The sequence below is a fragment of the Hyposmocoma kahamanoa genome, unplaced genomic scaffold, assembly GCF_003589595.1.
Source record: "Hyposmocoma kahamanoa isolate Upper Pololo Valley unplaced genomic scaffold, ASM358959v1 76, whole genome shotgun sequence".
Lineage (NCBI taxonomy): Eukaryota > Metazoa > Arthropoda > Insecta > Lepidoptera > Cosmopterigidae > Hyposmocoma > Hyposmocoma kahamanoa.
This window is the reverse complement of record NW_020653900.1, coordinates 755,278-773,307: the sequence shown is the minus strand read 5'-3', so window position 1 is coordinate 773,307 and position 18,030 is coordinate 755,278. Positions and strand designations below refer to the sequence as shown.

Here is an 18,030-nt window from a genome sequence, read left to right as displayed (position 1 = left end):
TTTAACCATTCGTCACAATGTGACTTGTTCCGCATAGTTTTAATTGCTTCAGTTTCTTTCAACAATAGAAAACAAATAAAGATAAGTAGAGATGAATCTTACCAGAAATATTACCGATATCTTTTTGAGACCAGAAGATGTCAGGTTTCGGATTCCCTTTAACTTCACAACGAACTTTTAGCCCTAAGTCTCCAACAACCGTTTCGATGGATTTCCCTGGGTATATATTTTTTATTTGTGGAGGACCTAAAACAGAATTTGAAATTTATTTGACGTCAGTAATTTTTTTTATGATACTAAGTGACAGGACGAACAGGTACGCCTGGTGTTAAGCGACACGCCTGGCCACAGCAGTTACAAGTTGATACGTCTCATGTGCCTGTAATTTCACCAGCACCCCTTGCCCTTCAAAACCGAAACACAGTAATGCTCACAGTACTGCTTGACGGCAGAAATAGGTAAGGTGGCATTACTTCCCTGGACGAACTCATTCACAAGGTACCAGTGGCGAGACGTAAAAATTGTCTTTAGTAAAATCGGAGCAAAGCAGAGAAACACAATAACAAGTGGCGCCTTGGCGACAATCGAACACAACACTTATTAGCACACAAGATACCAGTACACTTTATTTCACTGGTTAATTATATTGTACGCGTAAAATTGAGCACAAAATGTAGTAATTTAATTTTAAACATTTATAACATTTGATGATACTTGGAAAGTTTTAGGCAAGCCGGTGAGAATGGAGTTGTATGGACGCCTCGCCATTGCAAAGTCCAAGCACTCAATAAGTTGTCATGGAAGTAAATAAATTTATTTATTTGGTAAATCACATATAATATGATTACACTATAGATTACATGTTGAAAAAGGCAATATAATATCAACTTTAACACGAGCAGCCTGGATAAAATATGCGCAAGAATCCTGTATACGTTGAGGGTACAATACAACAACGTTTTCTCAGGATGGCAATGTGAATTATAGTGCGTTGGCATGTTCGAAATATTGGACAACGTCGCTTACGTTGCTGTGATTCCAAAGTAAGTAACCAAAGCACTTGTGTTATGGAAATTGGAAATAAATACAGTACTAATACCCAGGCCAGAGACAATAATATAAAAGTTAGTTAGTTTTATAGTAAGATGGCTACACCATGAAAACCGATGCGCAAGCCACTCGACTATAGCGATCGTCAAAGAAGATGGATAGAAGATTATACATTATTATTTGAATGAAAAAGATCTCGGTGGTCCAACGGTTTGCTATGGGTGCTAGATATAGAGTTCCCGAGTCCAACGAAAACCGGTGTGTAAACGAGGTCGTTAAAGACTTCAGGGAGTTTTGCTCATTTTCATTTTATTATTCAAGTTTTCCATATTTGTATTAGATCTTCTAGCCTAAGCAGTAATAAATCACCTACCGAAAACTTCTACATTATAACTGATTGTATCGTTGCCACCAATGGTATGTGCTTCACATGTGTAGCGACCTTCTTCATCAAATTCTATTGATCGTAATAATAAAGAGCCTGATGGTTCTATGGTTCTGGAATCAAACATTCAGTAAATTTAATTATGAATTGTAACGATATCTATGTACTAGCGTACTAGATGCGGTGTTCCATACACAAGCTGTGTTTCACTGATGTGCGGTGAAGACACAACACTTCAATATCATAGATTAATAAGCAACATAGTATTCTGCTTACACAATAACAAAATAGGGATAATATGAGTAAAATAGTTACTATGGTATATAAATTTAAAATAACATAAATAAAGACTAGGCTACATGGTCTAAAGATCTTTGCCTTTCTGGAAGGAAAAGTACATAACATCAATAATTCGACTATATTTTTTTCTCCTGCTTAATTTGTTTTTCTTTTTAGTAATACAATAATTATAAATAGCAAGCGGAAGGCCCCTGGGTCAAAGCAAAATTAAATATATAGTGCAATCAATAGCGACTTTGCCAGGGGCTTTACGTGAATTCCCCAACTATGGATAAATAACATCAGTAAACATTTAATATTATCTGACTGCCTAACTCATTCCCAATAGGCATTCCAAATAGGCTGTCACGTCTGTCCACGGTACTACGGTACTGATACTCTTTGACATTGATTGTGTTATGTTTGGAACATGTAGTTGCTGTGAATGTTCTTGTCCATAGATTAAAGTCGTTGGTGAATAGTTGATAATAATGTAATATAGTATTGAGCCAATCAACCACACCGAAAGGAGAATTAACTAGAAAACTGTACTATGAGCACCAGACCAACAACCAATTCAATCTGAGGCACTTCCCAGAACACCTAGGCCGGAATTAATTTGGAGAAGTTCATTTCCCAATTTGGTTCCACAATCAAATCCGAGACCTCCTCACTCAGCGCCCACAGTCTCAAACATTGGGTGTCCTTTTGATAATCTGGCGACTTTTAAAAGGTGTTGTTACCTTTAGCTTTAACTTTTGACATCATGTCTGTCAGTACGGCTTGCAATTCGGAAATTAATTTATTAAAAATAATTAAAGATAAATATAGTCTATCTACTATCTGTCCCAAATAACGTAAATGTTTAATCTACTTAAGTGATTTCCCGAATCCCGAAAAAATCCGGGACAAAAATGTAGTCGCAAGGCAGTCTCCACTTTTTGTCTCTGTTCACTGTGTCCAATCACTGCTTATTGTATTATTGAAGCGATTTTGTTTTTGTAATAACAAGATTTTTAAAGATAGACTATTATTAAAAACCGATGTAGTAAATCATCTCTTTAGAGTGAAAATCTCGTATATGCATTTTCACATTGTTCGCTTTTACTGATTTTTGGAACAGAAAAACTTGTAAGCTTCTTGCTCAGATATGTTATTAAAGTAATACAGTATCTGAAAGAGGTATAATTTATCTAATTTAAATGCTAACTACAGACCTTATTGCGTTTATCACATTTTTATCTTTGTTCTGAAAAATTACATATGGGGTATTCACAATAAGCCGACGAAATATTCATTTTCTCCGTTTTATTCAGATTTTCGGATATTTTTTTTTATATTATTCGAATTATCCCAATACCAAAAATGGGCGAATATTGCAAGTCCTACTTGTAAGTAATAAAAACATTCTGTATTAGAATTCCTCGCAACAACGACTGTTCAAATGTAAGCAATAACCTCTATGTTAATAGGTGTATTTTCGAAAAATGTGTGCCTTAATAAAGAAACTATTGTATTAAAGGCGTCTTTTAAAATAAAAATTATATTTTGAAATGTGCGTACTTCAGTTCACGAGGTGCGATTGAAGAATTCGAGCTGTAGAAAATCCAAGTAATGTTTGGCTTCGGGAATCCATCTACTACACAAGGAAGTGTGACGTCCACGCCTACTTTGACCTTCCGTCGGCTCTCTGCAGGAGGTGCGATTTGTGGTGGTTCTGTTGACAGAAACAAATTGTTAAACTAAAAGACCACGGGTATTAACTTCCAACACTCTCAATGAACATATTATTTTTACACACGCTCATCATTTATTCGGGTAATTTGGGTCTGGCTTTATCAAAACCGTACACTGTAATTAACATTAAGAAAAATTATACTTACTGAAAATCAACACCCGGATTGTTCGATTGCTCGTCCCATATTTGTTGGTAGCTTGGCATCTATAGGTGCCACTGTCAGTTAATGTTGCTCTAAAACTGTGAAATAGTATAGGTATATTAAAACGGTTATTTATTAGACATAAGAATTTTATTGGTTGAGATTTTAGTCTAATACTTACTTCAAACTGTGAAATTCATCAATGCTAAAACGTTTAGGATCAATTCCAGTGTCATTGACAAACCATGTAACTTCAGGGGCAGGTTCACCTACTACGCTGCAATGGATTGTTACATCATCGCCTACTTTAGCATTGATTTCTGTATCTTCAGGTCCAATTACAGGTGAATCTGAAAGTAAATTATTGACTTGTCAGAAGTTTTGTTTCGTTAGAATTGTCTGGTACTAATTATATGAATATTAACGTGTAATCAAAACTCATTATCGCCTTTACTTGACACCCTTTCTATAATTTTACGACTGTTACAGAGCCTTTGAATAAGTAAAAAATGTATGCATATACTTACAGACCACAATAAATTTCGTAGAATGAATATCATCACCTACAGAATTGTGAGCTTCACACCTGTAAGTGCCCGCCATTTTCGTCGTGACGTCATAAAGAATGAGGTGGTCTTCTCCGGATTTTGCATCCACTTTCTTAGTTCCCTGGGGTGTTTGGTAGAACCACCGTACTACAGGTTTTGGTTTACCTTGTAGCAATCTGAATGATAAAAGAAATTGTATCAGCATATATACCTCCCTCTGCTGGGTACGGACTATAGATAGATAGCCCAGTGGATAAAATTGAACCGTTTCTATTATCCTGTGAGTATGCTACAACTTTATTGTGTTCTGATAGCTTGGGTAAAATTATATTTGTAATTTTGAATTGGGGTATACCTCCGTAAGTATACCTATGAAATATCATGTTTTGTTTTCCTAACCAGATTTTTGGTAAGTGGAGCTAAACATTCAAATAAATCTGTTTAGATTTAAGATTGTAATGGTACATTGTAAAAGTGTGGTCTAAACCTTTAGTAACTACTACATAATAAAAACAGCTTCAATCTTTTATAAATTACCTGCATTGAATACGAACATTATCTCCCTGATGTGCTCGTATTTCTTTTGTTTTCTTGTCTATCAAAGGGGGTTCTAAAAACAACAAACATTTTAATAAACTGAAGTTTTTATTTAACCTCAAATGTCCTAACACACACTTTTGTCGTTAAAACGACATAAATAAAAAAAATGCCATAACTTCCCTTATCAACCTACACGAGCTTTTGAAAGATGTATTTTTGTATTTGATGTATTTAACACCTTTAACTCCTGTGCAGCTGCGAACTGGCAGCAGTCAGAAATAACTTGTTGGCGGGGAATGAATAATAATATATAATTACTGGCAAGCTGTTCTCAAAGTTCATAATTTCATATCAATTTTATATTTCTTTTTTGGGCATAGCCAAATGCAAAAGGAGATCCGAAAACGTCTCCCAATCTATTTCCCAAAAAAACGTTAATGGTTTCATGGGCTCAAACCATTAGTATTTATGTGGTCTGTGACTCAAACCATTCTCTAACAGTACCTTATATACCTTTTGTCATTTTCGTTTTAATATTTCAGTTTTCAATATGTGTTCTAGACCTTGCAACTTAAACAGTATTAAACAACTTACCGAGGACCTCTATTTTATAAGTAATTGTATCATTGCCACCAATGTTAGTTGCTTTGCAGACATAGAGTCCTTCACTGTCATGTTGTATTGTTCCTAATGATAAAGAGCCAGATGGATGTGCTGTTCTGAAATCAAATGTTTAAATTCAGTTGATTGCAAGCTGAATAAATTAATATGGGACTATGGAATGAAAACCTTAGTTACGATTTTATATGTTAGTGTTAGTATCTAATTTTAGAACAATTTAAAAAGATTTGGTTTTATATCGAAACGTGCTTACTTTAGTTTACGGGGTGGTATTGACGAATTGGAGCTGTAGAAAACCCATGCAATGTCTGGCTTCGGGAATCCATCTACCACACAAGGAAGTGTGACGTTCCCGCCTATTGTTACCTCTCTTCGACTTTCTACAGGAGATTTTATTTGTGGTGGTTCTGTGGACAGAAACAAATTGTTATACATACTCGTATATACTTTAACTAAGTGACTACGGATATTAACTGCATGCAATACTCTCAATGAACACTGTGTATAATCTCCTTTCACGCCGCTCAAGTTTTCGGGTAATTTGGGTCTGGCTTTATCAAAACCTTACTCTGTAATTTACTTTAAGAAAAATTATACTCACTGAAAATGAACACTCGGGTTATTCGATTTCTCGTGCCATGCTTGTTGGTAGCATGGCATCTGTAGGTGCCGCTGTCGGTTAATGTTGCTTTAAAACTGTAAAACAGGTATAGGTACTTATATTATATATAGTTACATTAAAACTTTTTTATTGACATAAGAAATTTATTGGTTGAGATTTTAAACTAATTTAAGTAACCCAAAATTGCATTATTGCATTGTTACTTACGACAAATTGTGAAATTCATCAATACTGAAACGTTTTGTATCAATTCCAGTGTCATTGACAAACCACGTAACTTTAGGGGTAGGTTCACCTACTACGCTGCAATGGATTATTATTTCATCAGCTTCTTTGGCTTCGATATCTGGATCTTCAGGTCCAAAGACTGGTGGATCTGAAAGTAAATCATTTAGACTTCAGAAGTTTTATTTCGTTGGTATCTTATTAGGGCAAATTTTCTTGTATTAGCTATATGAATACTATTGTCAAATAAACACTCATTATCGGGTCATCATATTGCGGTCAAAAGGAAAACATCGACGTTACATTGTGTTAATACGATTCTACGTATATCCGGGTAGGCTAATAAAAGTCAAAAATGTAAGTAAGTATTCTTCATTATCGACGTACTTATTAATTTTCAGTTACGTGTGCGCATGATTGCAATTATGTGCCTCGGAGCGTGTTTCAACATTAGGTAATATATGCTTTAGAAGCGTGACTCATTATAATAGAAGCGCACACTGCGACACACGTACACGCCCATTTGATGCATATATTTATCATACGCACGCAGCTTCGCACAAACGACTATGCGTGATATCAGTGATGTGTGTTTTTAATACCACACTGTAGTATGTGGTGTTACAACAGATAATCTGTTTACATGGGCTTTTACTTGACCCCTTTTCTATAATATTACGACTAATGGTTAGAAAGCCTTGAATAAGTAAAAATCCTATGCATATACCTTTGTGGTGTTACAATAGATCATCTGTATACCTATACGTAGGCCTGTGCTTGACACGAATTCCATGTTTTATGTTTAATATTTACAAAGTTTTGAATAAGTAGAATTTTTATGTATATACTTACAATCCACAACAATTTTCGTAGAATGTGAATCGTCACCTACAGAATTGTGAGCTTCACATCTGTAAGTGTCCGATATATTCGTCGTGACGTTATAAAGAATGATGTGGTCTTTTCCTGAATTTGCATCCATTTCCTTATTTCCTTGGGGTGTTTGGTAGAACCACCGTACCACAGGTTTTGGTTTACCTTGTAGTAATCTGAATAATAAACGAAATTGTATCAGCGTATACACGTGAAGGTATAAGGATAAGTTCTAGATTATAGTTTACCATTCTATAAACACTACATGGTGTCGAGACTTAATAGGGGCTTAAATAAAGCAGCAGATAATACACGAACAGTCGACCATATTCAATTTTGATCGCTTTTGGGAAATAAAATAATTTTGAAATACAACCGTTTCCATTATCCTGTGTGCTTGCTGCGACTTCGTCGTGAGCCCATAGCTTGGGTAATATTTGTAATTTTGAATTGGGGTATACCTTCGTAAGTGTGAATATATATAGATATCTTTCATAGGAAATATCATGTCCGGTTTTCCTAAACAGGGTTTTGTTAAGTGGAGCTAAAGGCACAGACATATCTGTTTAGGTTTAAGAGTGTAATGCTACACTGAGTCTAAAAGTTTTGTGACTACTACATAATAAGTACATGAAGCTTAATTCTTTCATAACTTACCTGCATTCAATACGAACATCACCACTCCGAAGTGTTCGTATTTCTTTTATTTTCTTGTCTATCACAGGGGGTTCTAAAAATAACAATTATTTTAGCAATTTAAAATAGTTTAATTTTCGACTTTATTGAATGTTACGATGTTTATGATATTCAATTATTTTTGTGAAATTACTCCACTAGTTTGTTACAATTATTAATAAAAAGATAGTAACTTAGAAAAAAATCCTTCTTCGGTTTTTAAATCTTTTTACCGTAGCGCCATCTGTGGGCAGTCTATTTCTTCACTCAGCAATTAAAATATTACACAGTAATTTTTAATTATACTCTAATGTCCTAACACACTACTAAACTACTTTTGTTACTAATACGACATAACTTTAAATAATGCCAAAAATTTTGAAACCTTCTATATCAACCTCTACTAACTATTGACAGATGTATTCGTAAAGTTTGAATGCAGCTTGTGTATATTCTCAAAACTGGTGGAACTTCTTATTCCGTCATTGGATTTTCGACATATATTCTAGTTAACACGCTTTATTTTTTCCATCCTCTAGTTAAAAACGCATGGTTCAATAAAATTAACTCATAGAGTAGAAACTCCCGAGCTGACAGCTAGCTTGCCTACTGCATAGAAAGAACGCTGTGATCACTTTAAACGCTTAGTTTTATCATTTTTGCTTTAATATTTCAGTGTTTCAACATGTGTTCTAGCCCTTGTAACTTAAGCACTATTAAACAACTTACCGAGGACTTCTATTTTATAAGTGATCGTATCATTGCCACCAATGTTAGTTGCTTCGCAAACATAACGTCCTTCACTGTCATGTTGTATTGTTCTTAATGACAAAGAGCCTGATGGATCTGCTGTTCTGAAATCAAATATATACATAAAAGTTAGTTATGCTTTTTGCGTTTACTTTCTTCGATATCTTTAAAGAGTTATTTAAGATAATTTTTAAAATTTGGTTTTATATCGAAACGTGCTTACTTTAGTTTACGAGGTGGTATTGACGAATTGGAGCTGTAGAAAACCCATGCAATGTCTGGCTTCGGGAATCCATCTACCACACAAGGAAGTGTGACATTCCCGCCTATTGTTACCTGTCTTCGACTTTCTACAGGAGATTTTATTTGTGGTGGTTCTGTGGACAGAAACAAATTGTTATACATACTCGTATATACCTTTAAGTGACCACGGATATTAACTGCATGCAATACTCTCAATGAAACTTTGTATAATCTCCTTTCACGCCGCTCAAGTTTTCGGGTAATTTGGGTCTGGCTTTATCAAAACCGTACTCTGTAATTTACTTTAAGAAAAATTATACTCACTGAAAATGAACACTCGGGTTATTCGATTTCTCGTGCCATGCTTGTTGGTAGCTTGGCATCTGTAGGTGCCGCTGTCGGTTAATGTTGCTTTAAAACTGTAAAACAGGTATAGGTACTTATATTATATATAGTTACATTAAAACTTTTTTATTGACATAAGAAATTTATTGGTTGAGATTTTAAACTCATGTAAGTAACCTAAAATTGCATTATTGCATTTGACTTACGTCAAATTGTGAGATTCATCAATACTGAAACGTTTTGTATCAATTCCAGTGTCATTGACAAACCACGTAACTTCAGGGGTAGGTTCACCTACTACGCTGCAATGGATTGTTATTTCATCAGCTTCTTTGGCTTTGATATCTGGATCTTCTGATCCAAAGACTGGTGAATCTGAAAGTAAATCATTTAGACTTCAGAAGTTTTATTTCGTTGGTATCTTAATAGGGCAAATTGTCTTGTACCACAATATGAATACTAATGTCAAATAAACACTCATTATCGGGTCATCATATTGCGGTCAAAAGGAAAACATCGACATTACATTGTGCTAATACGATTCTACGTATATCTGGGTAGGCTATCAAAAGTCAAAAATGTAAGTAAGTATCCTTCATTATCGACGTACTTATTAGTTCTCAGTTACGTGTGCGCATGATTGCAATTATGTGCCTCGGGGCATGTTTTAACATTAGATAATATATGCTTTAGAAGCGTGACTCATTATAATAGAAGCGCACACTGCGACACACGTACACGCCCATTTGATGCATATATTTATCATACGCATGCAGCTTCGCACAAATGACTATGCGTGATATCAGTTATGTGTGTTTTTAATACCACACTGTAGTATGTGGTGTTACAACAGATAATCTGTTTACATGGGCTTTTACTTGACACCTTTTCTATAATATTACGACTAATGGTTAGAAAGCCTTGAATAAGTAAAAATCCTATGCATATACTTACAGTCCACAACAATTTTCGTAGAATGTGAATCGTCACCTACAGAATTGTGAGCTTCACATCTGTAAGTGTCCGACATATTCGTCGTGACGTTATAAAGAATGATGTGGTCTTTTCCTGAATTTGCATCCATTTCCTTATTTCCTTGGGGTGTTTGGTAGAACCACCGTACCACAGGTTTTGGTTTACCTTGTAGTAATCTGAATAATAAACGAAATTGTATCAGCGTATACATATGAAGGTATAATAAGGACTACCTCTAGATTATAGTATACCACTCTATAAACACTACATGGTGTCGAGACTTAATAAGGGCTTAAGTAAAGCAGCAGGTAATACACGAATAGTCGACCATATTCAATTTTGATCACTTTTGGGAAATAAAATAATTTTGAATTACAACCGTTCCCATTATCCTGTCAGCTTGCTGCGACTTCGTCGTGAGCCCATAGCTTGGGTAATATTTGTAATTTTGAATTGGGGTATTCCTTCGTAAGTGTGAATATATCTATGAAATATCATGTTCGGTTTTCCTAAACAGGGTTTTGTTAAATGGAGCTAAAGACACAGACATATCTGCTTAGGTTTAAGAGTGTAATGCTACACTGTGTCTAAAAGTTTTGTGACTACTACATAATAAGTACATGAAGCTTAATTCTTTCATAACTTACCTGCATTCAATACGAACATCACCACTCTGAAGTGTTCGTATTTCTTTTATTTTCTTGTCTATCACAGGGGGTTCTAAAAATAACAATTATTTTAGCAATTTAAAAAAGTTTAATTTTCAAGTTTATTGAATGTCACGATGTTTATGATATTCAATTATTTTTGTGAAATTACTCCACTAGTTTGTTACAATTATTAATAAAAAGATCGTAAGTTAGAAAAAATCCTTCTTCGGTTTTTAAATCATTTTGCCGTAGCGCCATCTGTGGGCAGTCTATTTCTTCACTCAGCAATTAAAATATCACACAGTAATTTTTAATTATCCTCTAATGTCCTAACACACTACTACACTACTTTTGTTATTAATAAGACATAACTTTAAAGAATGCCACAAATTTTGAAACCTTCTATATCAACCTCTACTAACTATTGACAGATGTATTCGTGAAGTTTGAATGCAGCTTGTGTATATTCTCAAAAGTGGTGGAACTTCTTATTCTGTCATTGGATATTTGACATATATTCTGGTTAACAACCCTTTATTTTTTTCCATCCTCTAAGTTAGCAACGCATGTAACAAACCTACTTTATGTGATAGACGGTCTTAAGCCAGATTGTTCTCTTTTAGTTCTCTAAGATTACGCTAGATGGCATTGACTCATTTGGCGTTATTTCTGAATCACGGTGTTAAGATTTTCCCTCGAATGATGACTACTCGAACACAATTTTGTTAATGTGTGCTTAGTTTTATCATTTTTGTTTTAATATTTCAGTGTTTCAACATGTGTTCGAGCCCTTGTAACTTAAGCACTATTAAACAACTTACCGAGGACTTCTATTTCATATGTGATTGTATCGTTGCCACCAATGTTAGTTGCTTCGCAAACATGACGTCCTTCACTGTCATGTTGTATTGTTCTTAATGATAAAGAGCCTGATGGATCTGTTGTTCTGAAATCAAATATATACATAAAAGTTAGTTATGCTTTTTGCGTTTACTTTCTTCGATATCTTTAAAGAGTTATTTAAGAGAATTTTTAAAATTTGGTTTTATATCGAAACGTGCTTACTTCAGTTTACGGGGCGGTATTGATGAATTGGAGCTGTAGAAAACCCATGCAATGTCTGGCTTTGGGAATCCATCTACCACACAAGGAAGTGTGACGTTCCCGCCTATTGTTACCTGTCTTCGACTTTCTACAGGAGATTTTATTTGTGGTGGTTCTGTGGACAGAAACAAATTGTTATACATACTCGTATATACCTTAACTAAGTGACCACGGATATTAACTGCATGCAATACTCTCAATGAAACTTTGTATAATCTCCTTTCACGCCGCTCAAGTTTTCGGGTAATTTGGGTCTGGCTTTATCAAAACCGTACTCTGTAATTTACTTTAAGAAAAATTATACTCACTGAAAATGAACACTCGGGTTATTCGATTTCTCGTGCCATGCTTGTTGGTAGCTTGGCATCTGTAGGTGCCGCTGTCGGTTAATGTTGCTTTAAAACTGTAAAACAGGTATAGATACTTATATTGACGTCATATACGACGACATATTGTAGTGACGTCACGGACGTCTGTGTCGCTACTTGCTATTTGGAATTCTGCTCAGTTTTTTAACAAATAAAAATAGAAAACAGTGTCATTAGTGACTAAAACATACATAGATTATAGTATTAAACTTCAGTGTTCACGTTAAAATATAAAGTGCGTTAAAGTGTGGTGAATTAGTGCAATAAAACAGCTTTTAAATCAGTAATCCACCAAATTTATTAGACACATAAGGTACGACACAAAAACAATTCAAATAAATACCGGCAACTATAATAAACATCACATCGACTTAATTAAGTGAAGCGACCCCTTTCGGAAATCCGTCGCACTCATTAGTGAGGCCCATACCTTAAATCATAGTGCAATTTCTTTGCGATCAATATGGTAGCCAAATGCAGTGCATGCTGTAAATTTATGTCGTCGCTAGAGGGCGCCTGTGTCGACTGTCATACATGTAAACGAGCATATCATAGGGACTGCGTAGGGGTACTTAAAAATAGGTCGGTGCCGTCATCTTGGGTCTGCCCGGACTGCAAGGCCAAGTTGCCCAGGAGCAACCAGGATGACACTCCGTTAAAGACACGGGCCCCTTCCTGTAGCTCTCCAGAAACTCTGAACCAAGAATCCTTACTGACTAAGACTGACGGGAACATAGAGGCGAATCTTGTAGACGAACTCCGCGCATTTCGTTTAGAAATGAGCCAAACCAGGGAGGAACTTATAGGCTTGCGTCAGGACTTGTATGAGCTGCGGTCGACCGTTCGCTCCTGTGAGAGCCGTCTGAATAAAGTAGAAGAGACGGTACAAACACTTTTGGAGGCGCAGGCTAGTGGTTCTGGAAGTGATTCTGGCATAATTAAGGTAGTTGAGGCGCTGGAAGCGAATGTAGCTAGGCTACAGAATGACCTAAACGACCGCGATCAGGAGTTACTGGCCAACGAACTAGAATTTAGCGGCCTGCCTGAAGAGATTGCAGAAAATCCAATGCATCTCGCGTTGGCATGTGCTGCCAAGCTCGGCGTACCGCTGGAGGAGCGCGATGTAGTAAGCTGCGCGCGCGCTGGTGCTCTGAGGCGCGAGGTGGGCGCGCGTCCCCGGCCGCTGGCACTACGGCTAGCGCGTCGCGACACACGTGAGGCCTTGCTGCGCGCTGCGCGCGTGCGTCGTCACGTTACTACAGAGGGTCTAGGCCAGAAGAGCGAACCGCGGCCTTTCTATGTTAACGAGCGGTTAACAAAGTTGAACCGGCACCTCTTCTATAGGTCGAGGCAAATAGGTAGTCGTCTACAATGGAGGTACATTTGGACCAAAGATGGCAGAATTTATGCGAGGAGGGATACCGGAGCCCCGGCTCATCGAATTCGCAGTGAAGCGGATCTGCTGAAAACTTTTGGGCCCGACGGCGTTCGTTCCCAGACAGCAGAATCCTAAAAGAATTAGGGACTTATTTGTTACTTTTAATTAAATTAATAACACTAAATTTAGTAAAAATTTCAATGTACTGGCATATGTGTGGCAGTGGTTTAGTCGCAAGGCATTACAAGGTTCTCAACATTTATACCATTATTCTCATATTTTTACACTCGACCACAATTATTTATATTATTGGTTATAAATCGATACATATACAAACAAAACACATTGTTACACACACTTACTATATACAGGATTTAAACGAACACAACACTCAACAGGCATTTCACAAAAATAAAGTAAACAAACAGGTTAACTATCAAAATGGATTAGTACGATTCTTAAAGATAAGCTACCAACTTGTATTTATAACTTTATATACATGTTATCATCCATATATCATGGCGTTATATTATTGTTACTTTGATATTGTCCACAAAGCGCTAATCATAAATAATTTGTTTAATTGTAATTTTAGTGTATATTCGTATTCAAATTTAATTTAAAAAGTAAACTTAAGTTAGGATTACTAAATGTGGGTTCATTAGGCACACGTCATGATGAATTTCTGGTTGCAATGGAACGACACGATGTTGATATTATGGCCATTAACGAGACTTGGTTGAGAGAAGGCGAAGACGGTCGAGCACCCTCGGTGCCTGGTTACCGGCTACGTCATATTCCTCGCCCTGCCGCCGTGCGTTCGCGCGGTGGTGGGGTCGGCTTCTACATACGACAGGGCATCGCGGTCCGTATATTGCCTCATCCGCCGGCTCCGCTCGTAGAACAAATGTGGCTGTGTTTGAATATTGCTGGCATGAAGCTACTGATAGGGACAGCGTACAGACCCCCGTGGCTAAATGTAGACACTTTTATAGACGCATTGGCTGAGAGTCTGGGCTGTTTCTCATGGTGCAACAAAGTAGTTCTGTTAGGAGATTTTAATGTTGATTTATTGCACCAATCACATATCGATACCAAAAAGATTACATATTTTCTAACGTGTCATACATTGAAACAATGTGTGTCCGAACCCACTCATTTCACAGAGTATAGTGAAACTCTTATTGATACCATTAGTACCGACGTGGATAATACTGTGGTACGAGTCGAATACATACAAGCGCTGAGTCACCATGCTTTTATTACATGCCTCTTAAATGTTGTGAAGTCGAAGCCAGAATCAACAAAGATAATTCGCAGAAACTTGCAAGGTATTAACAGTAAACAATTTGAACTAGATCTTAATGCAATAGACTGGATGAGTATAAGCAATTTAGGTGATGTTGATCATATGGTGGGGCAATTCAATGAACGATTAGTGGCGTTGTTTGATATACATGCACCACTCCGAGTGTGGCATACTAAGCATCACCAGTATCCGTGGATTACATATAATGTAAAGCAGCTGATGAAGCGTAGAGATGAAGCCCATGTTGTAGCACGCAAAAACGGTAAAGATTCGCAAAATACTTACTATAAGGAACTCAAAAAAGCTGTAAATGATGTGTTGCATAGTGAAAAAAAAGCTTATTACGATCATTACATTAATAATCAGAGAGATTCCCGGGTCTTATGGAAACATATTAAAAGAAATATTAGGATAAATTGTAAACAAGAGCTTCCTGTAAATATTTATAATGAACCCAATTTAATAAATGATCATTTTTTGAATCTACCCGGTAATGCACAAGCCGCTTTAACAGACATGACATTTTTTGAACAAAACTGTAACGTTTCTGAAAAATTCGTACTGGAGAGAGTAGAAGAAATTGAGGTTCTCCAAACTATGCGTTCGTTGAAATCAAAGGCGGTTGGTCTTGATGGTATTTCGTCAGACATGTTGCTGTTGTCATTGCCCACCACATTATCCGTTGTAACAGCTGTGGTAAACAGATCCATTGAAACGAGTACGTTTCCAGCGGACTGGCGGAATGCAGTAATACGGCCTATCCCGAAAATTAATAATCCAACCACCTTACAAGATATTCGACCAATAAACATACTGCCATGCATGTCAAAGGTTTTGGAAAAGATCGTGGTGAAACAATTGACAAACTTTTTAGAAAAGAATAAAATTCTTCCTACTACACAATCTGGTTTTAGGAAAAAGCATAGCACAGCAACTGCCATGGTCCACGTTGTTGATGATATCTTAACTGCTCAAGACAGTGGACAGGGGACCTTGTTGACACTGTTAGATTTTTCCAGAGCCTTTGACTGCATAAATGTCAACTTACTGTTATCAAAGCTTCATTATTACGGGTTTAGTGAGTCTACCGTTAAATGGTTTGACAGCTATCTAAAGAATCGATTTCAGTGCGTAGAACTGTCAAACCAGAGCGGATCAAAATTACTATCGGAGTCACGTGACGTCACACGAGGAGTGCCTCAAGGCTCAATTTTGGGTCCGATCCTTTTTATTATCTACAGTGCCGATGTAGTGCAACATATTAAACACTGTAGATATCATATTTATGCTGACGATATACAGGTTTACATTTCATGTAAACCATGTGATGTTCGTACAGCTGCGGATAAGTTAAACGAAGACTTAGAACGTGTAGCCCTTTGGGCTGAATCAAATGCGTTAGTACTAAATGGCAATAAATCCAAATACATGGTTTTCGGTACAAGAAACCAAATAGCAAAAATCGTAGATCACGGAGTTACTCTGGCCATTAGGGGTGAGGTCATTGCACGAGTAAGTGAGGCTCGTAACCTTGGTCTCGTTATGGACGAACATCTTCGCTTCGAAAATCATGTACTGGGAACGGTTCGAAATTGTTTTTATAGATTAAAGATATTGTATAACATTACGAATTATCTAACAGTACAAACGCGTGTTAAATTATGTGACTCGTTGGTTTTATCTAAGTTTAACTATATGGGCGTTGTTTACGGGCCGCGTCTACTAGCGCATACGCAGAAGCAAATTCAACGAGTGCAGAATGCATGTGCAAGGTTCTGCTTTAATGTACCACCACGCATGCACGTAACTCCTTATATTAACGAAGCAAATATTTTAAAGATGAGAGCGCGGAGAGATTTACATTTGGCAACTTTGTTGTTTGGCGTTATCAAATACGAGGTTCCGCCTTATCTGGCTAAAAAGTTGGTATGGTCACGCGACGTAAAAACCTCCTTCACCAGAACGTTGAACTGGACGATGGTAGTACCACGCCACCATACCGCTGCATTCCGTGGCAGTTTCAAGTTCACCGCAGCGAAGATATGGAACGTCCTGTCCACTTCGTAGTCTGAAATCAGTGCACACTTTTAAAATCAATTATAGAAAATATCTCTTGGATAACCAAAAAAGAACAGTGTGATTTCACTTGTGCACTTACCGCGCTGGTTTCGACTCATAGCATTGGTGTACGGCGGCCGATATCTTCATTGTTATCGCTGCGGTTTTCGTGATAGGGCAGTTGAGGCATGCTCCTTGAAATTTATTCAATGATTATTAATTATTTTATTTTTATTTTTTAATATTTTTTATATATCTAATTAATCTGATATTTTGATTATTTGTTAATTTAATGATCATGTTCCATCATTTATGTTTGTATTTATAATATAAATTTATAAGAGCTCGATATTATACAATACTTACAAAATACTTTAGAAATATACTATACTTTAGAAATACACTAGTAATAGCTCTAATCGTAATAATACGTACCGTTATGGTGTAGGACACTGCGTGTTTCATTCTGTAAACAAAACAACGGAGCGAACTGCGTTGTGCTGGCTGTCGAATAGCGTCCCCTCCCCCTTACTTCTCCCCGCGCACCTTTCGTCACAATCCGACTCGGACGAGTATCGAGAATAATTTTATTTGTTAGATAATTACGTTACCACACTATAAACACACACAGAGGGTATATTCATATTTTATATATATATTTTTGTTATATTTATGTAGATTTAATATAATATAACACACACAGCAGTAACATAATGCACAAAATACACTTACATAGACAAATATTTAAGTAGGTAGTTTATTTTATTTTGCGACACACACGTCCGTCACTCATCTCGGATCAGGGCTCATTGAAAACCAGCGCCACAGTCAATTCTGGCTGTGGTAAAAGCTGAATGTAGTCCTTTTGCGTACGCCACGACTGCACAAATGACTGAACAATTTGTTGTTATTTTGCTTTTTTTTTCCTTTTTTGTTTGTTTTGATAATTTTAATGTTTTCTTTTTTCATTTGTTTGTTTTACGTATGTCTATTTTGTTTATTAATTATTATTACTGTTATTATTTTTAATTTTAATGTTCATCGTACTGTGTTATAATTCTTTTTTTTTTTGTATCATGTGTTGTGGCGTCGCAATAAATGTCTATTCTATTCTATTCTATTCTATTCTATTCTATTCTATTCTATTCTATT

General features: G+C 36.3%; 2 protein-coding genes and 1 long non-coding RNA gene across 3 annotated transcripts; 1 reads left to right on the top strand and 2 right to left on the bottom strand.

Moving 5' to 3' along the window:
• Positions 1–1,415: 1,415 nt before the first annotated feature.
• LOC113232582 (immunoglobulin superfamily member 10-like) lies at positions 1,416–12,495 on the bottom strand. The gene is made up of 19 exons (XM_026467350.1): positions 12,477–12,495; positions 11,727–11,880; positions 11,483–11,607; positions 10,659–10,731; positions 9,991–10,187; positions 9,243–9,411; positions 9,016–9,110; positions 8,672–8,825; positions 8,428–8,552; positions 7,681–7,753; positions 7,003–7,199; positions 6,158–6,301; positions 5,557–5,710; positions 5,277–5,401; positions 4,680–4,752; positions 4,122–4,318; positions 3,783–3,944; positions 3,278–3,431; positions 1,416–1,548 (listed from the first exon to the last, which is right to left on the bottom strand). Exons 1-19 carry the CDS (start codon positions 12,493–12,495, stop codon positions 1,416–1,418), a joined length of 2,523 nt encoding a protein of 840 aa, XP_026323135.1.
• A 101-nt stretch (positions 12,496–12,596) lies between these two features.
• Positions 12,597–13,646, top strand: LOC113232581. The gene has a single exon (XM_026467349.1). The coding sequence runs from the start codon at positions 12,597–12,599 to the stop codon at positions 13,644–13,646; it is 1,050 nt and encodes a 349-aa protein (XP_026323134.1).
• Positions 13,647–16,526: 2,880 nt separating this feature from the next.
• Positions 16,527–17,384, bottom strand: LOC113232531. Its single transcript, XR_003310635.1, has 3 exons — positions 17,314–17,384; positions 16,979–17,072; positions 16,527–16,904 (listed from the first exon to the last, which is right to left on the bottom strand). It is a non-coding gene; the product is annotated as an uncharacterized LOC113232531 (long non-coding RNA).
• Positions 17,385–18,030: the final 646 nt, after the last annotated feature.